The sequence below is a fragment of the Pteropus medius genome, unplaced genomic scaffold (genome assembly GCF_902729225.1).
Source record: "Pteropus medius unplaced genomic scaffold, Ma_sr-lr_union100, whole genome shotgun sequence".
Lineage (NCBI taxonomy): Eukaryota > Metazoa > Chordata > Mammalia > Chiroptera > Pteropodidae > Pteropus > Pteropus medius.
This window is the reverse complement of record NW_024352784.1, coordinates 7,152,546-7,168,404: the sequence shown is the minus strand read 5'-3', so window position 1 is coordinate 7,168,404 and position 15,859 is coordinate 7,152,546. Positions and strand designations below refer to the sequence as shown.

The 15,859-nt window shown below is 41.1% G+C and overlaps 2 protein-coding genes across 3 annotated transcripts in view; one reads left to right on the top strand and one right to left on the bottom strand.

Annotated features, from left to right (window-relative positions):
• Positions 1–11,434, top strand: part of INTS4 (integrator complex subunit 4) — an 84,701-nt gene extending 73,267 nt beyond the window's left edge. For both annotated transcript variants that reach the window (XM_039848132.1, XM_039848131.1), the window contains 5 exons: positions 2,269–2,328; positions 3,796–3,955; positions 4,181–4,324; positions 7,145–7,265; positions 11,033–11,434. In XM_039848132.1, coding sequence (XP_039704066.1) covers positions 2,269–2,328; positions 3,796–3,955; positions 4,181–4,324; positions 7,145–7,265; positions 11,033–11,211 — 664 coding nt within the window. In that variant the 3' untranslated portion in view covers positions 11,212–11,434. The remainder of the gene's footprint in view (positions 1–2,268; positions 2,329–3,795; positions 3,956–4,180; positions 4,325–7,144; positions 7,266–11,032) is intronic.
• AAMDC (adipogenesis associated Mth938 domain containing) overlaps positions 1–15,859 on the bottom strand; it is a 57,448-nt gene that overhangs the window by 16,820 nt on the left and 24,769 nt on the right. The window contains exon 3 of the mRNA XM_039848136.1: positions 9,510–9,676. Coding sequence (XP_039704070.1) covers positions 9,510–9,676 — 167 coding nt within the window. The remainder of the gene's footprint in view (positions 1–9,509; positions 9,677–15,859) is intronic.

Sequence of the window (15,859 nt, the reverse complement as noted above, 5' to 3'; positions counted from 1 at the left end):
TTCTTTTTTCAACTTAAAAGAAGCACTTAACGGCTTCTCTTTGGCATATCCTAATTGCCAGCATCACTACTCTTGTGCTTTGAGGCCACTATTAAGTAAAATAAGAATTACTTGAACACAAGCACTGTGATACTTCAGCAGTCAATCTGATAACCAGGATGATCACTAGGTGAAAAACAGGTGGTTGGTATATGTAGTGTGGATACAGGGGTGGACAAAGGGGTGATTCATGTCCCAGGTGGAACAGTGTGAGATTTCATCATGCTACTGAGAATGGTGTACAATTTGAAACTTAAGAAATTGTTTACTTCTGGAATTTTCCATTTAATATTTTCAGACTATGGTTGACGACGGGTAACCGAAACCACAGAAAGTGAAACCGTGGATAAGGGGACACTACTGTTTATTTCAAAGTGTGCTTTCTTCTCTGTACCTTTTTTGTAGCATTTTCTCTTGCTCTATCAATGCAGTAGCCTTTCAAATCTCCTCTTAAATCTCACAGTGGTTACTCATTCAAAAATTTTTAAAAGGTTTCTTTGCTTTCTTGCCTTTACAATCTCCTCGTGATTATCCTTATAACATCCAGTAATTTGCCATTGTCTTTTCATACTTATAAATGAAAGTCTAGACTAGTTTCAATTGGTAATTAGTGTAAGCTTCCCCCACAGCTGTAGGTCAATGCTTGATTTTCCCTAGTGGGCCTCACTCTTCCACTGCTTTCCTTCCTCACACCAAGGAAAGAGTAGGGGTTCTTAGTGGTAGATTTCTACTTCACGTAGCATGTAGGTGAGGCTGCCTGCTCTGTTTTGGGGTTTGGGGAAAGTTCTCAAATCTCTTTGTATTTTACTGCTTGGAAGCTCTCTAAGCTGCTTAGACAAATTGCTTTCCTTTCAGCCCCTACTCAGCTGGAGTTCTTCCATCCAGCCCTCTCACCCCAGACAGTTGTTGGTTGGTTAACCTCACTATCAAATTTCTGTTCCACTCTGGTAGTTTATCAGAGTTAAGAAAGCTTCAAGTGCTACCAGTTTAGGAAAACAATTTAACTGAATTGCTTGTAGAGTAAGTTTCCATTTGCCATTTCTCATTTATTCTTTCATTCAGCAAATATTTATTGAATAGTTGATTATGTCAGGAAGTATACGATGAACAATACAGAGTCTACTCTCACAGAGCTTTCATTTTATTAGAAAGACTAAACTAGGTTATCAAAAACCTTGACACCGTTCTCTGACATGCTTTTATGTAAGGAAAAGAGTATTTGTTTTTCTTTACTGGAACTTTATTTCTCCAATGAGTAATATATTAATGAAAATAAATTGGAAGTTTTATGCAGAAATTACAAGAAATAAAATGCACAGAGATCAAAAGGAAAAATATCTTGTGTGATAAGTTATATCAGCCCAACATGTTGCCTCGATTACGTATACAGTATGTTTGTACTGAAATAAAGTACTCTTAAGTACTATGACGCTGAAGAAGTCAAGATAGAGAGCAAAGAATATAGTCTGTGTCTGTGGACAAAGTACTAACAAAACCTATTGCCCTTCTGCATGAGAATTTGACTTTTGGTTAACTTTCTAGGTCTGTTCCCTGGAAACCTGATAGTGTCAACTATATTACTAGGTAACACTGCTATGGTAAAAATCTCCGAGAATTGCATGTAGACTAGAAGGAACCATAAATGAACTATAACAACCTGATGCAGGCACCATAGCTTTGGACTTTATTGAATGCACCAGTTCTTGTAACTGGGCATATCCCTTGTAGGAAGGCTGGGATATATGCCTATGGGGTTGTTTCAAGAAATATTAGCACCTTTGGAACATGAGGATGGTCTCCACACTCGTTTCACACTCATCTCCTTACATCCAAGCTGTCAGCCACAGAGTCAGATCTCCCAGACAGCTGTGTGGACTGCTAAATGGACTGCTGCAAGGACTCTCTCAGAGGAGGAATGTGACACTGCACTGCCTGCAAGCCGTGTTCCTTTCTATATCCTGAATGAATTTGGTGCCAAGTGTGGCCTGTGATGAGTCGTTAATTTTGCATGTTTGTTGAGCCTCATGGGCACTGCAGTTTTAATCAGGTCTTGGGTTCCTGAAAAATACTTCCCCTAAGTCCATTAGCAGTCTTCTGTTTCTCTGAGAGTTAATTTTAATAGTGTAATGTGCTCGTGTTTCATGTAGGCTCAGGTTTCTCAGACTTTGGTTCTCACTCCTCAGTTGGCAGATTTCACAAAGAAGCTCCTTTTTTTCTTCTTTTTTATAGAGTTGACCCCTTATTTGGGATGTGTGAAAAATTTTTACAGGAAGTGGACTTTTTTCAGAGGTAAGTATTTCATCACTCTTCTAGCTTATTCAGTTTTGGTTATGCCGAGAGTAGCACTCTAGAATGACAAGAGTGATCACAAGCAAGAATTCTTGATTTAACCCAAGAATCCACGCTATTATCTTTGACAGTGAACCCTAATTTGTGTATTTTCTTTAGCGGTGTATAACCTTCTTTAACCTTAGCTTCAGACCTAAACATTCAGCAACAGACTACTAAAAACATCAAGAGTCATTTGGATTCAGCACTCAGCTGGGCCATAAAAAGACAAGTATTATATGGGAAAACTCATGAACTCTTTTGTCGAAAAGTCACAACTTGTCTGTTCTTAAACCACTGATCTTAATGTACAAAAGATTGTTCCATAACTTTTATTTTATGGAAATGATTTGCTTTCTCAGAGTTATGTAGGAAGCAAATGAGTTGAAACAGATGCAGTAGATGAGCAGAAGGCTTGGTGAAGTAGTGAGAGTCCAGGTAGTGACCAGACCTGTGGCATGCCATCAATAGAATACCATGAAGAAGGCATTTATAGGATTTTAAAGCACTCGATTAATTTCATTTCGCCACCTCTTCTCCCAACCCGCATGAACTTTACCAAACCTGAGATTTATGTGACTCTATACTTATTCTCATTCCATTTGGGTAATGAATAGATAGCTTTTATAAGGCTGGGTTGCAGTACCACCCTTCACCAATAGGTGCTCCTCTCTAGCAAATGATATAGTCTACCTTGGCTCTTTAAGATCTTGGCTTCGAATCTGAACTAAGTTTATGCCTTACTTTTGGTTTTAAATTCTTTAAAGTTGTCTGTTTTTGCACAGTTACATTAAAGAGATTTTTGGAAAGGTCACAGCTCTGAATTACCAAAGTTCCTCTTCTGTTTAGAGCTGCTCATTCTTTCTTAGTTCAGTCTCTGAGTCCCTATACACTTAGGTCACCTCCTCAGTGAAATATTTTTTGACGAGCCCCTTCCACAAGGTAGAAGTACTGTGGAATCAGTCAGAGCTGGGAATAAGTTACTTAACTTTTAAAGTCTCAATGCAACATCATTTTAAGTCTCAGTGTTCCTATCACTTGAATATAAATTCTGTTAAGATAGGCATTTCCATTTCTTTTGCTCACTGTTATGTCCCCAGTTCCTAGAATAGTACTTGTCACTTGGTAAGTCCTAAAGACATATCTGTTAAGTTAAATTAACGAGTCTACAATTTGGGAAAAATAATTCTAACAGTACATAGGATTTCTGGGAGGATTAAATAAGATGATGTAAAACATTTAAGAGTATATCTGGTACATAATAGGTTTTCAGTAAACAAGGCTATTATGATGATCATGTCCTTAAGGTATAATTAGCTAGGTACCTGGCATCTCAGTCACTTTTTCTGTCTTGGGGCTTGGCAGATGTTTGGGGCTTAGCCTGTGGTGAATGAATGCATAGTCATTTGCTTCTGTTTGCTTCTCCAGGTGTTTCATCGCTGATTTGCCCCACCTGCAGGACAGCTTTGTGGACAAACTTCTTGACCTTATGCCCCGACTCATGACTTCCAAACCTGCAGAAGTAGTCAAAATTTTACAGACCATGCTGCGGCAGAGTACTTTCCTGCATCTCCCCCTTCCAGAGCAGGTCAGGGTCTGTGTCATATCCCTTTAGGGCAAGTCTGTCCAGAGAGCGAAAACTGCTCACCTTGGTAATCTTCATTTGCTATTTGGGCAGCTGGGCTAGAGCCTGTCCTGTGAGTGACTCTCACATGCCCACCCATTAGATAAGGAGACAAAAAGGCAAGGATCCCTTTTTGTTGCCCAGGGATGACCTGCCTTTGGAATCATTGTATTTTCTTCTTGCTCGCAGATCCACAAAGCCTCAGCCACCATTATTGAGCCGGCAGGCGAGTCAGACAACCCTTTGCGGTTTACATCTGGATTGGTGGTGGCCCTGGATGTCGATGCAACCCTGGAACATGTGCAGGATCCTCAGAGCACCGTGAAGGTCCAGGTTTGTCAATGTTTGGTCCCCACGGAACTTACGTACTGACTTTGTGTCGAAGCATATAACTTTAGCACCCCTTTAGTCCCTACCTGAGGGACAGAAACTGGTACCCAGTAAGGATTCACTAAATGACAGGGCCCTTTCTATTCTTATAATGTGAGGGTAAGACTTGGTCTTTTTGTGCCTATAAGCATACTGTAACAAGTCATTTTTAAGCTGTGAGCAGGTCAGCTTGGTGAAAATTTATAGGTAGGAAAAATCAGTCACTAAGTATTTTTTTCCAAGTTAGAGACATCTATTCGAGACATGAGAGATGAAGTAGAGACACTAATCAGTTTAGACATTCTGTTATTAAGCCCCACAAAGAGTACTATCCATTTATCCATCTATCTGTCCATTCTTCCATTCATGCAGTAATGTTTACTTATTGCATATGCTATGTGCTAGTGTTTCAAAGGTAAATATGTCAGAATTCCTGTCCTTAGGATGCTCAGTTTCAGTGAGATACATATACATGGTTCTAGTCAAGATCTTAGAAGGGTAGAGGGAGAATTACCTCACGTACAGGGTTATTCCAAATTTTGACTAGTATCAAAAATTTGAAATATACTTTAAAAAATATTTTAAAAAATACTCTGGAGAGGCACTTATTTGGAGACTGGTGGAGGCTGAGGGAAAAAGGCTTTGTGGAGATGCTGGTGCATGGTGAGATCTGAAAGAATGAATACGAGCAAAGAATAAGGGGAAAAGGAGGTGTTCTGGGCAGAAGAGATGTGAATGCAAGCATTGGCAATCAGAGGACAGAAAAATAGCCTGGTGCAGACAGGGAAGGCTTCCTGGAAGAGATAAAGATGAATCAGGCCCTGAAGATGGTAATATTTGCCTGTGGTGACAGTAGAGAAAGAAACTGTATAGCTTACCAGCAGGAATTATTATAAATCATGAGACCTACAGAGAAATAATTCTGCGCTGGCTGTACTCAGTGGTTTTTTGTTTTGGTGCCCCCGCCGCATCGCCTGCCCACATTAGTGGTTTTCCACCTAACTGCACTTCAGAATTACTAAGAAAGCACTAAAAAGTACTGCACAGGCCTCAATCTATACCAGTTAAATCAGAATTCTAAGAGTAAGGCTCATGGGTTAGTTTTTTGTTGTTTTGTGTTTTTTTCTTTTTGAGCTCATACGTGATTCTTCTGTACAGCTGTGGTCGAGAACCACTGCTTCACGTTGTCCCTGAAAAAAAAGTTTACTAGGCATAAATGAGATTGTAGGCAGATTGTTTAAGGTTATCTGCTGAACTCTACTGAAAAATCTCCAAAGCAGCTCCACTACACTCATGGCCAAACTGTTTGGATGCCTCTACAGTCAGGGAGATGAGAAACTCACTCTCTGGTCATGGGGCAGCTCTACTGACTGTAAAAGTCAGTCCAGTCACCATACCTGAATTCCTGTTCTGGACAGTGCTTTAGGTGCTAGGGATGTAGCTGTGAACATGACTGAGATTACGTTGAGATTACATTCTCTGTTAAACTGATGTATATCAGTTCTTTAAAGCATGCCCTATAGGAACTTCATCCAATAACACTTCAGTTAGCCTAATTCAGGCCTACTATATTATACCTGATGATAGAGGAGGTGTGGTTTTTTAGTTTTTCTGAAATTCAGAATGTAATTCATATGGCTGTTTTCTTCCCCTGACCTACCTGACAGACTTCTGAGCTGCACTTGGGAGCAGTAGAGGAATAAAGGCAGGCTTCCAGCGACCATTGCACAGGGAGGTCAAGGCCTTTCACCACGAAAAGTTTTGCTGAGAACTCTGGGAGATTCTGTTACCTTTATCATTTTCTTTTCCATGCTCATTACTATTTCAGCCCTCCTTTGCCCCTCTTTTTTTTAAAAACTGAAGCCCAAGTTTTGTCTTTAAAGATAACAAGGATCAGGAAGCTGGAATGCCAGCATCCTTCTGTTGTAGTAGATTGTAGTTTGGGGCCTGGAGATAGAGTGGCAAGTAGCAGCTTTAAAAGAGAAGAGTGGAATTGGGGGTGGGAGCTAAGATCTGAGGAGAGATGAATGAGATTATGAGGCGGGTGGATTGAGACATGTCTCCGAATTTCAAATTGAAAGACCCATGTGGTTCCCTACTTTGCCTTTATCTGTATATTTACATCGTGCAGATCCTGTCCTATGTAATTCTAGGATAAGCTTCATTTGTTCACGTTGTTCCTTTGTACACTGTGCAGTGTAATAGGCTGTTTCCACAGACAGCTGTGAGCCCCCCCGGGATGCCGAGGAAGGAACTCTGTGGCAGTTTGTGAGATTTGTGGAACTGGCCTGTGATTTGAGCAGACCCTTCATTGAACACTGCCTCTGTAGAAAGAGACTGATAAACAGCTTCTTAGCTGCTTTTAATCTAGCAGACAGAATATAGTTACAAAATTATTCTTAATAGTTGGTGGATGGTGATGGATGCTGGGCCATGATATGATTCAGAGCCAGGAAGAGAGAGAATCATCCTGATGGGGGTTCCTGGAAGACTTTTCATGTCAGGATTAATATTTTTACCTTATCTTTGTCCTTAATAAAGAGAGACACTTTATTCCTCTCATCATGAATTCAGGAAACATTTACCAAACACTGCTTCGTGCTGGGGCAGAGGGTATAGAGATGTCAGCAGTGTTGCCCTCCCTTCAAGGAGCAGTCTTTTGTTAAGGCTAGTGTCATCTTTTCCTTTTGTTTTGGTGTTCACAAGAGCTGTCACCAGCAATTCCGTTAAAAGCTCATGGCTATGGCTCTTCTGCCTCTTTTTTTTCCTATCTGTATCTCTTGGGTCTTATATCCAGATGGCCAGGCTCAGATGATTCACCCCAAGCCTGCGGACTTCAGGAATCCTGGCCCAGGGCGGCACCGGCTCATCACTCAGGTGTATCTCTCCCACACTGCCTGGACAGGTAAGGGGTCAGTGAGCCAGGGTGGGCAGGAAAGTATGCTCCTGGGGATCACACTCACCCTAAGGCATTTGGTTTTTTGCATGGATGAATCAGGCCTGCTAAAGATTGTACATGATTTCTTAAGGAGGTTAAAATCTCAAACTGGGTACATTTAGACTAATTTGCTACATTGCTTTGATTGCATGAGACATAAGATTTTGTCAGAAGATATGTAGATTACAATAGAATGGAGTCTCATGGAAAGACCCCTGAGGCTAGATGCCGGGAGACTATTTTCCTGTCCTGATTCTGCCACTGACTTGCTGAGTAACCTTGGACAACCCTCTCTCCCTTATTAAATCTGTTTACTCGCCTTTTAAATGAAGATAATTCTCAATCTACTAGTCATTTCTGAGAAGAGCTGTGTCTGGAAATGAATCAGTTTTGTACTTCTTACCAAAAATTTAAAATCATTCTTTTTGTATATGAACAATTCAGTTTATTCTCCCCAAAACAAGTAAAATGACAATGGTTACTGCCCTCCCTTCCCACATGAGCTGGTTTGTGGGGTAACGCAAAGTAAGATGATCTATTTATGCTTTACTCTCCCATACAGTGACTGCATAGTGCCTCAATAATTTGTGAAAGGTCAGGGAGGTTGCTTAAGTTTTTGTTTTTTTTTTTAATTCCTAAGAATAAATGAGACAACACAAGGGCAAAGACATTACATTTCAAGCGTGTAAGGTTGCTTTGGAAACTTTAAAGAGACTCAGTCTGCAGAAGCTAAAATGTGGGGGAGAATCGGCCTCGCTGGTATTTCCTAAATCATTCAGGATGATTCAGAAGAATGGTTGTTACTGGAAGAGAAGGTGTTTAATGCTACCAGATTTGGTTTATTTTAGAAATAGGTGGTTGCCTTCTGGAATTTTATTTCACTGTGTTTTTAAATACATTAATAACTATTCAATGCCATTATTAATGGTTTCCTTCTATCAGGGGTGTTAGCTTATAGGTGTTAGTTATAGATGACTTTATAAAGTTTTCACAAAGAAGAAGGTGGTACTGTTGAATGTCAGGGCAGCCCCTTTGGGTGTCTAGTGACCCTGAGCCTGGCAGAATTGAGGGAGCATCCAGCAATGCTTTTCCCAGGATCTGTCTCCCTTAGCATCCCTCATCTCATATTCTTGCTGCCTGCAATGTTTCTGCACTATTCGCCAAACCTCTAGTCCCACAGGAAGGTAGAATTCCTTACTCTAATCTCTTCTGGTGAACGGATTCTAGATATGGGGAAAATGCTGTGGGACAGCATTGTTGTGTAGAGGCAAGGCTGGGGGCAGGGCGGGGAGGGGGCGCTTGCAAATCAGAGTATGCTTGAGCTCAAAGGAGCTTGAAAGGCCCCTAGGGGCCTACTGACTTGCCCTTGGTCACACAGCAAGTCATCGCCTGAACAAGGGCTACAATCCAGGCCATCCTGAGCCGGAAGAATTATAATTTATCCAGGATCATTTCCCCTGAGAGGTTCCTACCCAGTCACTATTATAAATCTATATTTGAATTCTCTGCATAGCACGTGACTAATGTCAGATTTTTTTTTTAATTTGTTGACTGTCTCTCCAATTAAAATGCAGGCTCCTTTAGAGCAGAGAATTTGCTCATTTTTACCTCTGTATCCCCAATACCTCTATATCTGAGTCCCTAAGTGCCAGACATGTAGTGGGTGCTCAGTAAATAATGAAAACTGAATACAGGATTTTAAATGTGCAATTAAAATTCATTTAATCCTTAGACCAACCTTCTGGTGGGAATTAGGATTTTGTTCTTCATTTTATCGATGCATAAATGGAGGCCCACTTAGCTGGTCCACGGTGATGCTGAGGCCGGCACTCAGATTTCCTAATTCCCAAATCCTTTATTTGTTCACTATACCATGCTTCTTCTGACCTGGGAAACATGTCCGCATTCTGAATGCACCTATGCCTTCTTTCTTCTAATCCAGCTCCCTACCAGTGGCCTCTTCTTTGGGAGGCAGGATGCTGATAGGTCAGAAGCTTTGAGTCACATAGACTGGGGTCCAAATTCTGCCTCCCTTGCTTTGTGATCCTGAAAAAGTTATTTTACTTCTTTGTCTCATTTTCTTTTCTGTAAGATGAGAGTTAGAATATATTTCTCATAAGAGAAATAGTCTTCCAGAATATGAGTAGGTTGCATGATTTGTCCCAGATGATCTTTTGTCTCTTACTTCCAGTATCCCTCTTGTTTTCTTACCTCTCTCCCTTCTTCTGAGGGCACTTGTTTGAATTGCCATTCTTATATGCTGATAAGGGAAGGCATAACAACCAGGTGGAGTCGTGTCCTCCGACTTTACCAGGGTTTAGCTCTTGAAAATGCAGTGAACTGAGGCTGGGTTCTGGTCCGGGATTGGCAACAGCTGTCTGGGACAAAAGAGGAGAACATAGTGGGAGAGCTGATACTGGGGTGTGGTACCAGAGAGCAGTGCTGGTTTCATCACAGATACATTCAAGACTGATATTAGGCCCCATATTATGACGGCATGTACACCACATGAACCCTGGTAAATGGTGATGGCTGTTCTTTGGGGTAGGCGAAGTTGCTCAGGCTGCCTGCAAGCCTTTCTCTTCCTGGAGCAAAGCAGTTCAGTCTCTGCTCTGATCTCTAGGGAGAAGTCAGAAGGAATTCTGGAGAGGCATTGAGAAGTCTCGGGACCTCTGCCCTTGTTCATTTAGATCTATTCAGCCCTCATTCCTGCCAGCTGAACTTCTTAGCTTTGGGCTCACCTTTAAAACTTGTACCTTTTGCTCCAGGCATGAAACTAAGAAGGCCTTTGCACTTGCCCTTAGATTTTTCTGAAATCCCCCACTCCTCTTCCTTTATCGAAGCCACGTTTTTAATAGAGAGATTAATTGTTTCAGTTCATGAACTTGGCTCAAATTCTGTCACTGGTGTGGATTTGAGCAGTCATTTAGAACCTCTCAGGGCCTTGGAACTTTTTTGGGATTGTGACTGTCTTTCTTTCATGGTGTAGCAGGATAAGAATTCTTAAGGTTATATGCTTGGCATAAAGCTTTCCTGGGCTCCCTCCTCAGTACTTCTTATAGACTCAGAGAGTATACTGTGCTTTGGGCAGCTGTCTCTGTCTCTTCATCCAAATGGTCAGCAATATGAGGGAGGATTGTTTACCTTACTGAGGCCTGCTACCTGCAGACACCAGATCGGTATCGAGATGTCACGTCATAAAAGAACGAAAGGTTTAAAGACATGATTTTAGGTCCCTGAAACATGTTCCTGTTCACTGGGGAGAATTTTTTGTCAGAACTATTTCCTAACCAAAGGCTTCTTCACTAAAACAGCAGAGTTTGCGGGGCACACAGCCCTGAGGCCTGAGATCAGCTGTGCAGGAAGAGGAGTGTCTGGTCATGAGAACTGGCCACATTCATGTACCTTGCAGCCCTCTGTCTTGAGGCTGGAAGGCTTTTGTGGAAGAGGGGTTCAGCTTACTCTCTGATCCTCAGCAGCCATGGCCGTTAGCTGCTGGGCAGCCTATCAGTGCATCTACAGGCTTAGGATCTGCCTCACAGGATTCTGGCTGGGAAAATGTTTTTGTTTGGTGTGGAGAGGGAAGAGTGTGGACAGATGGAGAAACGCTCTTGAAACCCTACCGCTTCCATCTTTGATGTTGCTTTTACATTTCATCTTTGATGTTGCTTTTACATTTCATTCCTAGCCACGCCCAGTCATAGAAGATTTCTTTTGTCTTTTTTTTTTTCCAGAACCATGCCAAGTGGAAGTAAGGCTGCTGCTGGCCTATAACTCCAGTTCACGCATTCCAAAATACCCCTGGATTGAGGGCGGCGAGGTATTACCCCAGGTGGAAACCAGCATCGAGGGCACCATCCCGTTCAGCAAGTCTGTAAAAGTTTACATAATGCCCAAACCAGCAAGGCGCTGAGGCTCAAGTGGTCTTTATAGTCATGGCCTAGAAGACCCTTGAGCCAGAAGCCTGGAGGATTTCACCTGGAAATGGTGTATAGGCATAAGGGGAAACATGTGACCCTTATAGTCTCATCTGGTATCAAACACAGGATAAATTATTTTTCATTAAGAAAACAAAAACCTTCAAGTCTGTCCTCTCTCCCCTATCCTTCCCTGTAATAAAGTTGAAAAAACACCAAGCTGGTCCTTAAATTTGTGTGGCTATAGGTTCAACATTTACACCATATGCTTACATTCCTTGGGTGTGAAACAGAGATCCAGTTTTCCATACCACCTCCAAAGAGCTGCTTATTGGAGTCATAATCTTGTTTCTTAAAGCAGTAGTCTGTTTGTCAGGGCCAACTCCAAAGCAACTTTCACAGCTGTACTTTTTTCACCATAGACAGTTCCCGAATGACCACACATCCATTATCTTGTTGAGAAGCTCCTTCCCTAACTCAGACAATAGCTGGGCCAAGGACCGAATGAAAAGCTGGAGAATGAATCATTTTCATCCCTGAGGGAAATTCTTGATCTTGCCTGCCATTATTGTTAGACCCAAAATAATAGAGAAAGGCTGCATTTTAGAAGAGGAACTAGGATTATGGGAAAGAAGGATCCAGTGTAAGAAATAAAACCACTTTCCACTACATCTGTGATGACTTCAGAGTTGAGGCTGCATGTGAGTTAAAGGTGTAGCTGGGGTGTAAGAACAGTAAATGCACCAGAGATGTTAACCTCTCTGTGATGAGGGCCCATGCTAAGTTCTTTACATGTTTTATAATCCTCACAACAGCCAGGTGAGACTTAGAGTTTAAGTCACGGGTGGGAAAACTACAGCAAGTAATAAAGCTTATATTCTTTCAAATTTAAGTTGATTCCAAAGGTCAGGGGAGGTATATGGAAAAGAGCCTTCAAATCTTTAGCTCTCTGTTTCTTCATCTGTAAAATAGAGATAATTATAACTTAAGGGTTGTTGATGGGTTTAATTAAATAATGCTTGGTAGAATCTGAATTTACTTGATCATATTTAGTACTTGGAAATCTTATAACAACAATAGCAAGATCATACAGTTACTCAGAGATGGAACTAGAATTTGAAATCAAGCATGTTTGACTTTTGGTTTAATGCACTTAATGTGTGCCTGGCAGTGTTGTAAGCCCTTTACATGAGTTAACTCATTTAACCCTCGCGATCACCTTATGAAGTATATACTGTTACCTTCATTGGATAAACAAGGCAGTTGACATTCAGAGAATGAAGTAACTTGACCTAGGTCACACAACTAGTAAATGACAGCTGGGATTTGAACCCAGGCAGTCTGGGTCCAGGAGGTCATAAGGGAAGAAAGATCATCTCTAGAGAGCCTACTTTTCTAGTGTGCTTGCCTATTTTGTATATCTCAAGGATGTACTAACAGTAGGTTCTCATGTATCAACAATACATGCTCTGAAAAAGTGCCTGCCTTGGAGATAAAACAAAGCTTGAAACCAGTCTGAATAATACCATACAAGTATCTAATGATGATTGCTGGGTTGGAGCATAGACAACATTAAGACTCATGGCTGCTGACTGTAGCTATAGAAAGCCTACTAAGAAAAGAGTATGTTGGGTCCTTTTCAGATAATACTTCTTATATAAAAATCCTTTTCAGGTTATCCTCCATTTTACAGGTGGACAAAACGGAAAACCCCGTAGAGCTCTGAAATAATATGGCCCTCTCCCTAAAGGAGGTTGGCTTTCTGCAGTTTAAATTTGACTGGCACTAGATCTTCATCTAAAATGTAATATATCGTAGCACTTACTTGCCTCAACAAAAGGTCGGAGACTAAGGCAAGATTAAACAAATTTTCGAAAGGATATTTGCACACCTATAAAATAATAAATGAATATCGTTCCCTACACCTGGGTTAATTCTCATGCTTCTTACCTGGGTCAATGCTCAAACAGAGGATTGAACAAACTCTTGTGTTGATTTGTTATAAAAATTAAGTCATTATAATGAGTTGACTCACTTTTTAAGTCACACCTAATTCCTCAGGTTTGTAAATACTAAATCTTTTTTTTTTTTTTTTTTTTTTTTGCATTCTGGTTACATACTTTTTCACTGAAGTGAAAAAATGACCTTCTGTTACAAAGACCTGGAAGGGAACATAAAGATCACTCTGGTGTGGCACCTTCATTTTACAAGTGAAGGCGCAAGCCCAGAGATACTTAGTTTGTGCTGAAGCCAAGGCTGATGCCCAGGTCTCCTGATTTTTAGTCCAATATGGTTTTCATAACAGGTGTCAGTTGTCCTTTGTCAGCAGTCCACCCAGTAGTCAAAGCCAGAAACCTGTGAGTCACTTTAGACTCCTTCCTCATCCTTCATATAAAAACAGCCATTAAGTCCTTTAGATTCTGCTTCCTTAAATGTTTTGTGATTCAGTCCTCTTCTCATTATACTCACTGTTAAAACCCTGACGCAGGCCACCAGCATCTCTCCTAAAATATGGCATTGCTGTCCTAATGATTTCCTTGCCTCAAATCTTGCCCTCTTCGGTCCATTCTTCACACTGCTGTCAGAGTAATCTTTCTAAAACCCAGATCTGATCACACCAACTCCTCTGTTTAAACTCCTTTAAGTGGATCACTTCTGGTCCCAGGATAAAGTCTAAGCTCCTATCCTTGAAGGCTGTTTATGCTCCTGCTGTCTGTCATCTCATCTCATACTACCTGTCCCAGACAATCTCTGTGCTTCTCCAGCTGTGGAGAATTCCCTGCAGTTGTTTCCGGTGCTCACCATGCTCTCTCTTGCCTCAGACCTTTGGACCCGCTGACCCCTGGAATGTGCTCTTCAGTTTGTCTGCTGTGGTTCCTTTCTCCTCATTCTTCAGAACTGAGCCTCATTCTAGAACATATCTGTGTCTCCTGTGGGCTTAGTGCATTGCTTCTTTGTCTCCACCTATGCATTCTTCGAGCATAGTATTATTGCAGGTGCACACAAAAAAACCCTCAAGAAGGTAGGCGGGGGAAAAGGAATCAAGAGGCTTAGAGAAAGGTAATAGAGACTGAAGAATCCGAGAGCACACATTCTCTGTCAGAAGGCAGTTGCTATTCAGCGCCACTCAGCTGTTTTTAAGTGTCAGATCTTCCAGAAAAGCCAGAAATCTGCATTTTTATGTAAAAAACACCCAATTAAAAAATCTTAGCTACTAAAGCAAATGTTAAAATTTAAAAATATGTTTCCAGGTAGATTTGTGCCAGTTTGCAACTTCTGCATCATTTGCTGTGTGTTTACATGTCTCTTCTCACTAATCTGTAAGTACATGGACAGTAAAAATATCTGTGTTATATCCCCAGCACAGCTTCTGGCACATACCAGGCAAGGAAAGAATAAATGAGTATAAGAATCCAGAGTAAACCTAGTACCATGGATGCCTGGAAAAGCCAGCCCTAAGATTCAAGTTTCTTAAAGGATTTTATATTTGGCTTTGACATGATTGACTTCAGCAAACAGTATTATGGGGAAAAAAGATACACACCTAGCACTTAGCAGACTTCGTGTCTTTTTGTCTTCAGAACCACTCAAGCAAGAATAACTGGGCAGTGAGGGCCGTGCAACCTACAAATTGAATCAAAGGGTTTAATAATTATTATACTTAATAATAAGTATAGTGTCACGTAGAAAAATAGCTTCTCTGGGTTTTGCACATTTCCAGCATGATGATGTACAACAGATTCAAAGTAGGGGCTATTTATTAGGTTCTATACAAGGTTTAATAAACTCACTTCCAGAAACTTCTGTCTCTAAGAAGTTTGTACTAAGTTCACTTTAATGTGGAGACAACTCACATAGGAACACTGATTACACCCACTGGCGCTGTCTTACCTCCCATTTGGTTAAAAAATTTCATTCCGTCAATAGAAAACAATCTGAATTCTATTAAACATCCCTCCTAGCTATATGTGTGCCTGGCTTTATGAGCCTAGGGAACTGAGATCTAGAAAGATCTTGTCATCTGACAAATGACTGGTTGCAGAAAGGACACGGAGCAGGATTTTCCCAGACCGCTAGGCTGGGTGTTGGGTGAGTGAGGATCTCATGCCTATGGGCCTCCTGAGGAGGTGCGTGGTAGAAAAAGATCCAGACACAGCATTGGGTCTGTCATTTACTTGCTGGGTAAACTTGGAAAAATCCCTGTACTTTTCATTTTGATGGTCTTAGCTCATCTTTTCTTGCCAAGCCACATCTTAAGTTGATGCTCTATGGATTGGCTACCCTTGGGTCAATAGCCATCTGGGCCAATCAAGTAATAGGATCATGTGGAGTGAAAATCAGCTTTCTGGGGCTGCTGCTACAAGGGCTGGGGTGGAGCAGTTTTGTTTTTTCTTAAGGCTGTGATAAATACCATATTTAGTGAATGTCTAGTTAAAGAGTTTCCAAATATTTGTTTGAATAAATGAACATCTCGTTCTTTAAGATTCAGCTTGTGTTACATCCTTAGTGGTGTCTTCTCTAATTTTCTTTCCATCCTGGTAGGATGTTAGTCCATCCTTTGTGCAACCTTTGGACCTTATAACTATTAAAATGTTGACACATTGAATCATTGTTGTCTGTTTATTTGTCCGTCTCTTCCATATA